We start from the raw sequence: 11,693 nt of genomic DNA, 5'->3' as shown, positions 1-11,693 counted from the left end.
TGTACTGACCGGTGTATCTGTGTACTGACCGGTGTATCTGTGTACTGACCGGTGTATCTCTGCAGTGTATCTGTGTACTGACCGGTGTATCTGTGTGTACTGACCGGTGTATCTGTGTACTGACCGGTGTATCTCTGCAGTGTATCTGTGTACTGACCGGTGTATCTGTGTGTACTGACCGGTGTATCTGTGTACTGACCGGTGTATCTGTGTACTGACCGGTGTATCTGTGTACTGACCAGTGTATCTGTGTGTACTGACCGGTGTATCTGTGTACTGACCGGTGTATCTGTGTAGTGTATCTGTGTGTACTGACCGGTGTATCTGTGTACTGACCGGTGTATCTGTGTACTGACCGGTGTATCTGTGTGTACTGACCAGTGTATCTGTGTGTACTGACCGGTGTATCTGTGTGTACTGACCGGTGTATCTGTGTGTACTGACCAGTGTATCTGTGTACTGACCGGTGTATCTGTGTACTGACCGGTGTATCTCTGCAGTGTATCTGGGGATGTTGAGCAGCAGACTGCTTCTCTCCAGCAGCACTAACACCAGCTGGGCCAGCAACCTCTCATCGGATACCTACACACACACACACACACACACACACACACACACACACACACACACACACACACACACACACACACGCACACGCACGCACACACCACACACCACACACCACACACACACACACACGCACAGACACACACACCTAAGCTGTACTTATATACACAAAATACATGTTTTATGTCTGACTTATTCTGGTTGTAGCCTGTGTGTGTGTGTTACCGTGGTAACTGTGTTGAAGTAGACATGCAGCAGCACTGGAACACTTTGAGCTGATTGGATGACTCTGGACCAATCGGCTGCCTCCATCAGCAGGTCATGGAGCACGCTCAGTCTGTCCATGGTATCGCCTGGGGAGAAATAGAGTAATGTTACAGTAGTGGTATTATAGCATTACAGTAGTGGTATTACAGTATTACAGTAGTGGTATTATAGTATTACAGTAGTGGTATTACAGTATTACAGTAGTGGTATTATAGTATTACAGTAGTGGTATTATAGTATTACAGTAGTGGTATTATAGTATTACAGTAGTGGTATTACAGTTTATAGTAGTGGTATTATAGTATTACAGTAGTGGTATTATAGTATTACAGTAGTGGTATTATAGTATTACAGTAGTGGTATTATAGTGTTACAGTAGTGGTATTATAGTGTTACAGTAGTGGTATTATAGTATTACAGTAGTGGTATTATAGTATTACAGTAGTGGTATTACAGTATTACAGTAGTGGTATTATAGTATTACAGTAGTGGTATTATAGTATTACAGTAGTGGTATTATAGTATTACAGTAGTGGTATTACAGTATTACAGTAGTAGTATTATAGTATTACAGTAGTGGTATTATAGTATTACAGTAGTGGTATTATAGTATTACAGTAGTGGTATTATAGTGTTACAGTAGTGGTATTATAGTATTACAGTAGTGGTATTACAGTATTACAGTAGTAGTATTATAGTATTACAGTAGTGGTATTATAGTATTACAGTAGTGGTATTACAGTTTATAGTAGTGGTATTATAGTATTACAGTAGTGGTATTATAGTATTACAGTAGTGGTATTATAGTATTACAGTAGTGGTATTATAGTATTACAGTAGTGGTATTATAGTGTTACAGTAGTGGTATTATAGTGTTACAGTAGTGGTATTATAGTGTTACAGTAGTGGTATTATAGTGTTACAGTAGTGGTATTATAGTATTACAGTAGTGGTATTATAGTATTACAGTAGTGGTATTATAGTATTACAGTAGTGGTATTACAGTATTACAGTAGTAGTATTATAGTATTACAGTAGTGGTATTATAGTATTACAGTAGTGGTATTATAGTATTACAGTAGTAGTATTACAGTTTATAGTAGTGGTATTATAGTATTACAGTAGTGGTATTATAGTATTACAGTAGTGGTATTATAGTATTACAGTAGTAGTATTACAGTTTATAGTAGTGGTATTACAGTAGTGGTATTATAGTATTACAGTAGTGGTATTATAGTATTACAGTAGTGGTATTATAGTATTACAGTAGAGGAAGTAGTCTGGCCATGGTATCGCCTGGGGAGAACATCAGTAGTATTATTAGTAGTAAAGTAATATTATAGTAGTACTACAGTAGTATTACCAGACCCTGCCTCCCCTCTCAACAGGAACAGGAAGAGGCCTCTATGGGCGGGGCTTCGGAAAGCTTCCAGCGATGACAGACCACGCCCCCCTGGCTCAGACACAGGGAAGCATGCAGACCTGACACACACCCAGATCAGTGTTACAGTTGTAGACTGCAGTTGTCCACCGTTTCCCTGAAATGCTTCCAGGAACATTGTGTGTGTTACTGATTGATTTGTTTTTACACCATCTTTCATTAATATGCCATTTAGCAGACGCTTTTATCCAAAGCGACTTACAGTCATGTGTGCATACATTTTTACATATGGGTGGTCCCGGGGATTGAACCCACTACCCTGGCGTTACAAGCGCCGTGCTCTACCAATTGAGCTACAGAGGACCATCTTACAGATACCTTGATATAAACACATTTATTGTGTATGTATGCATTCTATTTGTACGTGTGTGTGTCTGTGTCTGTGTCTGCGTGTGTGTGTCTGTGTCTGTGTCTGTGTGTGTGTGTGTGTGTGTGTGTGTGTCTGTGTACCTGATCTGTAGGGTGAGTGCAGCAGTGAGACAGGGCAGGTCCAGTAGAGAGTGCAGCAGCTCAACCGCAGTTCCAGCCGTGACCAGAGAGGGCAGCACATCCACATAGTCAGATACCAGGCTAGGACTGTCCCACGCTAGGAACTACAACACATACATATAGTCAGATACCAGGCTAGGACTGTCCCACACTAGGAACTACAACACATACATATAGTCAGATACCAGGCTAGGACTGTCCCACACTAGGAACTACAACACATACATATAGTCAGATACCAGGCTAGGACTGTCCCACGCTAGGAACTACAACACATACATATAGTCAGATACCAGGCTAGGACTGTCCCACACTAGGAACTACAACACATACATATAGTCAGATACCAGGCTAGGACTGTCCCACGCTAGGAACTACAACACATACATATAGTCAGATACCAGGCTAGGACTGTCCCACGCTAGGAACTACAACACATACATATAGTCAGATACCAGGCTAGGACTGTCCCACACTAGGAACTACAACACATACATATAGTCAGATACCAGGCTAGGACTGTCCCACGCTAGGAACTACAACACATACATATAGTCAGATACCAGGCTAGGACTGACCCACACTAGGAACTACAACACATACATATAGTCAGATACCAGGCTAGGACTGTCCCACGCTAGGAACTACAACACATACATATAGTCAGATACCAGGCTAGGACTGTCCCACGCTAGGAACTACAACACATACATATAGTCAGATACCAGGCTAGGACTGTCCCACGCTAGGAACTACAACACATACATATAGTCAGATACCAGGCTAGGACTGTCCCACACTAGGAACTACAACACATACATATAGTCAGATACCAGGCTAGGACTGTCCCACGCTAGGAACTACAACACATACATATAGTCAGATACCAGGCTAGGACTGTCCCACGCTAGGAACTACAACACATACATATAGTCAGATACCAGGCTAGGACTGTCCCACGCTAGGAACTACAACACATACATATAGTCAGATACCAGGCTAGGACTGTCCCACACTAGGAACTACAACACATTCATATAGTCAGATACCAGGCTAGGACTGTCCCACACTAGGAACTACAACACATACATATAGTCAGATACCAGGCTAGGACTGTCCCACGCTAGGAACTACAACACATCCACATAGTCAGATACCAGGCTAGGACTGTCCCACGCTAGGAACTACAACACATACATATAGTCAGATACCAGGCTAGGACTGTCCCACGCTAGGAACTACAACACATACATATAGTCAGATACCAGGCTAGGACTGTCCCACGCTAGGAACTACAACATACATATAGTCAGATACCAGGCTAGGACTGTCCCACACTAGGAACTACAACACATACATATAGTCAGATACCAGGCTAGGACTGTCCCACGCTAGGAACTACAACACATACATATAGTCAGATACCAGGCTAGGACTGTCCCACGCTAGGAACTACAACACATACATATAGTCAGATACCAGGCTAGGACTGTCCCAAGCTAGGAACTACAACACATACATATAGTCAGATACCAGGCTAGGACTGTCCCACGCTAGGAACTACAAAATACATATAGTCAGATACCAGGCTAGGACTGACCCACGCTAGGAACTACAACATACATATAGTCAGATACCAGGCTAGGACTGTCCCACGCTAGGAACTACAACACATACATATAGTCAGATACCAGGCTAGGACTGTCCCACGCTAGGAACTACAACACATACATATAGTCAGATACCAGGCTAGGACTGTCCCACACTAGGAACTACAACACATTCATATAGTCAGATACCAGGCTAGGACTGTCCCACACTAGGAACTACAACACATACATATAGTCAGATACCAGGCTAGGACTGTCCCACACTAGGAACTACAACACATACATATAGTCAGATACCAGGCTAGGACTGTCCCACGCTAGGAACTACAACACATACATATAGTCAGATACCAGGCTAGGACTGTCCCACACTAGGAACTACAACACATACATATAGTCAGATACCAGGCTAGGACTGTCCCACACTAGGAACTACAACACATACATATAGTCAGATACCAGGCTAGGACTGTCCCACGCTAGGAACTACAACACATACATATAGTCAGATACCAGGCTAGGACTGTCCCACGCTAGGAACTACAACACATACATATAGTCAGATACCAGGCTAGGACTGACCCACACTAGGAACTACAACACATACATATAGTCAGATACCAGGCTAGGACTGTCCCACACTAGGAACTACAACACATACATATAGTCAGATACCAGGCTAGGACTGTCCCACACTAGTAACTACAACACATACATATAGTCAGATACCAGGCTAGGACTGTCCCACGCTAGGAACTACAACACATACATATAGTCAGATACCAGGCTAGGACTGTCCCACACTAGGAACTACAACACATACATATAGTCAGATACCAGGCTAGGACTGACCCACGCTAGGAACTACAACACATACATATAGTCAGATACCAGGCTAGGACTGTCCCACGCTAGGAACTACAACACATACATATAGTCAGATACCAGGCTAGGACTGTCCCACGCTAGGAACTACAACACATACATATAGTCAGATACCAGGCTAGGACTGTCCCACGCTAGGAACTACAACATACATATAGTCAGATACCAGGCTAGGACTGTCCCACACTAGGAACTACAACACATACATATAGTCAGATACCAGGCTAGGACTGTCCCACGCTAGGAACTACAACACATACATATAGTCAGATACCAGGCTAGGACTGTCCCACGCTAGGAACTACAACACATACATATAGTCAGATACCAGGCTAGGACTGTCCCAAGCTAGGAACTACAACACATACATATAGTCAGATACCAGGCTAGGACTGTCCCACGCTAGGAACTACAAAATACATATAGTCAGATACCAGGCTAGGACTGACCCACGCTAGGAACTACAACATACATATAGTCAGATACCAGGCTAGGACTGTCCCACGCTAGGAACTACAACACATACATATAGTCAGATACCAGGCTAGGACTGTCCCACGCTAGGAACTACAACACATACATATAGTCAGATACCAGGCTAGGACTGTCCCACACTAGGAACTACAACACATTCATATAGTCAGATACCAGGCTAGGACTGTCCCACACTAGGAACTACAACACATACATATAGTCAGATACCAGGCTAGGACTGTCCCACACTAGGAACTACAACACATACATATAGTCAGATACCAGGCTAGGACTGTCCCACGCTAGGAACTACAACACATACATATAGTCAGATACCAGGCTAGGACTGTCCCACACTAGGAACTACAACACATACATATAGTCAGATACCAGGCTAGGACTGTCCCACACTAGGAACTACAACACATACATATAGTCAGATACCAGGCTAGGACTGTCCCACGCTAGGAACTACAACACATACATATAGTCAGATACCAGGCTAGGACTGTCCCACGCTAGGAACTACAACACATACATATAGTCAGATACCAGGCTAGGACTGACCCACACTAGGAACTACAACACATACATATAGTCAGATACCAGGCTAGGACTGTCCCACACTAGGAACTACAACACATACATATAGTCAGATACCAGGCTAGGACTGTCCCACACTAGGAACTACAACACATACATATAGTCAGATACCAGGCTAGGACTGTCCCACGCTAGGAACTACAACACATACATATAGTCAGATACCAGGCTAGGACTGTCCCACGCTAGGAACTACAACACATACATATAGTCAGATACCAGGCTAGGACTGTCCCACGCTAGGAACTACAACACATACATATAGTCAGATACCAGGCTAGGACTGTCCCACGCTAGGAACTACAACACATACATATAGTCAGATACCAGGCTAGGACTGTCCCACGCTAGGAGCTACAACACATACATATAGTCAGATACCAGGCTAGGACTGTCCCACGCTAGGAACTACAACACATACATATAGTCAGATACCAGGCTAGGACTGTCCCACGCTAGGAACTACAACACATACATATAGTCAGATACCAGGCTAGGACTGTCCCACACTAGGAACTACAACATACATATAGTCAGATACCAGGCTAGGACTGTCCCACGCTAGGAACTACAACACATACATATAGTCAGATACCAGGCTAGGACTGTCCCACACTAGGAACTACAACATACATATAGTCAGATACCAGGCTAGGACTGTCCCACGCTAGGAACTACAACACATACATATAGTCAGATACCAGGCTAGGACTGTCCCACACTAGGAACTACAACACATACATATAGTCAGATACCAGGCTAGGACTGTCCAACACTAGGAACTACAACACATACATATAGTCAGATACCAGGCTAGGACTGTCCCACGCTAGGAACTACAACACATACATATAGTCAGATACCAGGCTAGGACTGTCCCACGCTAGGAACTACAACACATACATATAGTCAGATACCAGGCTAGGACTGTCCCACACTAGGAACTACAACACATACATATAGTCAGATACCAGGCTAGGACTGGCCCACACTAGGAACTACAACACATACATATAGTCAGATACCAGGCTAGGACTGTCCCACACTAGGAACTACAACACATACATATAGTCAGATACCAGGCTAGGACTGTCCCACACTAGGAACTACAACACATACATATAGTCAGATACCAGGTTAGGACTGTCCCACACTAGGAACTACAACACATACATATAGTCAGATACCAGGCTTGGACTGTCCCACACTAGGAACTACAACACATACATATAGTCAGATACCAGGCTAGGACTGTCCCACACTAGGAACTACAACACATACATATAGTCAGATACCAGGCTAGGACTGTCCCACACTAGGAACTACAACACATACATATAGTCAGATACCAGGCTAGGACTGTCCCACACTAGGAACTACAACACATACATATAGTCAGATACCAGGCTAGGACTGTCCCACACTAGGAACTACAACACATACATATAGTCAGATACCAGGCTAGGACTGTCCCACACTAGGAACTACAACACATACATATAGTCAGATACCAGGCTAGGACTGTCCCACGTTAGGAACTACAACACATACATATAGTCAGATACCAGGCTAGGACTGTCCCACGCTAGGAACTACAACACATACATATAGTCAGATACCAGGCTAGGACTGTCCCACGCTAGGAACTACAACACATACATATAGTCAGATACCAGGCTAGGACTGTCCCACGCTAGGAACTACAACACATACATATAGTCAGATACCAGGCTAGGACTGTCCCACGCTAGGAACTACAACACATACATATAGTCAGATACCAGGCTAGGACTGTCCCACGCTAGGAACTACAACACATACATATAGTCAGATACCAGGCTAGGACTGTCCCACACTAGGAACTACAACATACATATAGTCAGATACCAGGCTAGGACTGTCCCACGCTAGGAACTACAACACATACATATAGTCAGATACCAGGCTAGGACTGTCCCACACTAGGAACTACAACATACATATAGTCAGATACCAGGCTAGGACTGTCCCACGCTAGGAACTACAACACATACATATAGTCAGATACCAGGCTAGGACTGTCCCACACTAGGAACTACAACACATACATATAGTCAGATACCAGGCTAGGACTGTCCCACGCTAGGAACTACAACACATACATATAGTCAGATACCAGGCTAGGACTGTCCCACGCTAGGAACTACAACACATACATATAGTCAGATACCAGGCTAGGACTGGCCCACACTAGGAACTACAACACATACATATAGTCAGATACCAGGCTAGGACTGTCCCAAGCTAGGAACTACAACACATCCACATAGTCAGATACCAGGCTAGGACTGTCCCACACTAGGAACTACAACACATACATATAGTCAGATACCAGGCTAGGACTGTCCCACACTAGGAACTACAACACATACATATAGTCAGATACCAGGCTAGGACTGTCCCACACTAGGAACTACAACACATACATATAGTCAGATACCAGGCTAGGACTGTCCCACACTAGGAACTACAACACATACATATAGTCAGATACCAGGCTAGGACTGTCCCACACTAGGAACTACAACACATACATATAGTCAGATACCAGGCTAGGACTGTCCCACACTAGGAACTACAGTGGGGGAAAAAAGTATTTCAGAGCAGGTTAGGGAGCAGGTTAGGGAAGTAGTGGGTCCAGAGTGTTATACTGGGCTGTGCGTTACCTTGAGCAGGTTAGGGAAGTAGTGGGTCCAGAGTGTTATCCTGGGCTGTGGGTTACCTTGAGCAGGTTAGGGAAGTAGTGGGTCCAGAGTGTTATACTGGGCTGTGTGTTACCTTGAGCAGGTTAGGGAAGTAGTGGGTCCAGAGTGTTATACTGGGCTGTGTGTTACCTTGAGCAGGTTAGGGAAGTAGTGGGTCCAGAGTGTTATACTGGGCTGTGTGTTACCTTGAGCAGGTTAGGGAAGTAGTGGGTCCAGAGTGTTATACTGGGCCGTGTGTTACCTTGAGCAGGTTAGGGAAGTAGTGGGTCCAGAGTGTTATACTGGGCTGTGCGTTACCTTGAGCAGGTTAGGGAAGTAGTGGGTCCAGAGTGTTATACTGGGCTGTGTGTTACCTTGAGCAGGTTAGGGAAGTAGTGGGTCCAGAGTGTTATACTGGGCTGTGTTTTACCTTGAGCAGGTTAGGGAAGTAGTGGGTCCAGAGTGTTATACTGGGCTGTGTGTTACCTTGAGCAGGTTAGGGAAGTAGTGGGTCCAGAGTGTTATACTGGGCTGTGTGTTACCTTGAGCAGGTTAGGGAAGTAGTGGGTCCAGAGTGTTATACTGGGCTGTGTGTTACCTTGAGCAGGTTAGGGAAGTAGTGGGTCCAGAGTGTTATACTGGGCTGTGTGTTACCTTGAGCAGGTTAGGGAAGTAGTGGGTCCAGAGTGTTATACTGGGCTGTGTGTTACCTTGAGCAGGTTAGGGAAGTAGTGGGTCCAGAGTGTTATACTGGGCTGTGTGTTACCTTGAGCAGGTTAGGGAAGTAGTGGGTCCAGAGTGTTATACTGGGCTGTGTGTTACCTTGAGCAGGTTAGGGAAGTAGTGGGTCCAGAGTGTTATACTGGGCTGTGTGTTACCTTGAGCAGGTTAGGGAAGTAGTGGGTCCAGAGTGTTATACTGGGCCGTGTGTTACCTTGAGCAGGTTAGGGAAGTAGTGGGTCCAGAGTGTTATACTGGGCTGTGCGTTACCTTGAGCAGGTTAGGGAAGTAGTGGGTCCAGAGTGTTATACTGGGCTGTGTGTTACCTTGAGCAGGTTAGGGAAGTAGTGGGTCCAGAGTGTTATACTGGGCTGTGTGTTACCTTGAGCAGGTTAGGGAAGTAGTGGGTCCAGAGTGTTATACGGGGCTGTGCGTTACCTTGAGCAGGTTAGGGAAGTAGTGGGTCCAGAGTGTTATACTGGGCTGTGTGTTACCTTGAGCAGGTTAGGGAAGTAGTGGGTCCAGAGTGTTATACTGGGCTGTGTGTTACCTTGAGCAGGTTAGGGAAGTAGTGGGTCCAGAGTGTTATACTGGGCTGTGTGTTACCTTGAGCAGGTTAGGGAAGTAGTGGGTCCAGAGTGTTATACTGGGCTGTGTGTTACCTTGAGCAGGTTAGGGAAGTAGTGGGTCCAGAGTGTTATACTGGGCTGTGTGTTACCTTGAGCAGGTTAGGGAAGTAGTGGGTCCAGAGTGTTATACTGGGCTGTGCGTTACCTTGAGCAGGTTAGGGAAGTAGTGGGTCCAGAGTGTTATACTGGGCTGTGCGTTACCTTGAGCAGGTTAGGGAAGTAGTGGGTCCAGAGTGTTATACTGGGCTGTGTGTTACCTTGAGCAGGTTAGGGAAGTAGTGGGTCCAGAGTGTTATACTGGGCTGTGCGTTACCTTGAGCAGGTTAGGGAAGTAGTGGGTCCAGAGTGTTATACTGGGCTGTGCGTTACCTTGAGCAGGTTAGGGAAGTAGTGGGTGTACAGTGGTACGGAGGTGTGAAGCTGCAGCTGATTGGCTCTGATGAAGGACAGCGTCTCGTGGGCCAGATAGGGGTCGTTGAAACACTCTGCTGGGAGAACACCAAACACACACCTCCACACACACTCACTGGCCACCGCTGCCGTCTCCCCTACACACACACACACACACACACACACACACACACACACACACACAGTATGTACACACAAGCACACAAAAAGTACACACACACACAGTAAGTACACACACAGTATGTACACACACAGACAGTAAGTACACACACACACACACACACACAGTAAGTACACACACACACACACAGTACGTACACACACACACACAGTAAGTACACACACACACACACACACACACACAGTAAGTACACACACACACACACAGTAAGTACACACACACACACACAGTAAGTACACACACACACACCCCCCCCCTCCTCACCGTGGTTAAGGTAGAACTGAGCGATGGGCAGGAGGACTCTGCTGTAGGACAGGTCAGAGCTCAGACGGCCGAACAGTGACTTAACACAGGGGAACGAGCGATACACAAATCCTGCATCCTCCACACACACCCTGTCCAGGATACACAGGGCCTCCACCAGGCACTGACACACAGAGGACAGGGTTACTTCAGCAGTAGAACAAACTGGATATAACACAGAGGACAGGGTTATTTCAGCAGTATAACAAACTGGATATAACACAGAGGACAGGGTTATTTCAGCAGTAGAACAAACTGGATATAACACAGAGGACAGGGTTACTTCAGCAGTAGAACAAACTGGATATAACACAGAGGACAGGGTTACTTCAGCAGTAGAACAAACTGGATATAACACAGAGGACAGGGTTACTTCAGCAGTATAACAAA

General features: G+C 45.3%; 1 protein-coding gene across 1 annotated transcript in view; it reads right to left on the bottom strand.

Moving 5' to 3' along the window:
- Positions 1–484: 484 nt before the first annotated feature.
- The window catches only part of LOC311119436 (AP-5 complex subunit zeta-1-like), a gene marked incomplete at both ends in the record, with an annotated part of 36,533 nt that continues 25,324 nt past the window's right edge, over positions 485–11,693 (bottom strand). The window contains 6 exons of the mRNA XM_084194129.1: positions 485–582; positions 793–920; positions 2,198–2,316; positions 2,726–2,868; positions 10,778–10,956; positions 11,265–11,427. Of these exons, the coding sequence (XP_084050255.1) occupies positions 485–582; positions 793–920; positions 2,198–2,316; positions 2,726–2,868; positions 10,778–10,956; positions 11,265–11,427 (830 nt within the window). The remainder of the gene's footprint in view (positions 583–792; positions 921–2,197; positions 2,317–2,725; positions 2,869–10,777; positions 10,957–11,264; positions 11,428–11,693) is intronic.

This window comes from Coregonus lavaretus, assembly GCF_964263955.1.
Source record: "Coregonus lavaretus genome assembly, contig: HAP1_SCAFFOLD_5005, whole genome shotgun sequence".
NCBI lineage: Eukaryota > Metazoa > Chordata > Actinopteri > Salmoniformes > Salmonidae > Coregonus > Coregonus lavaretus.
Note: the sequence above shows the minus strand (reverse complement) of the source record. Positions and strands in the feature narration are given on the sequence as shown.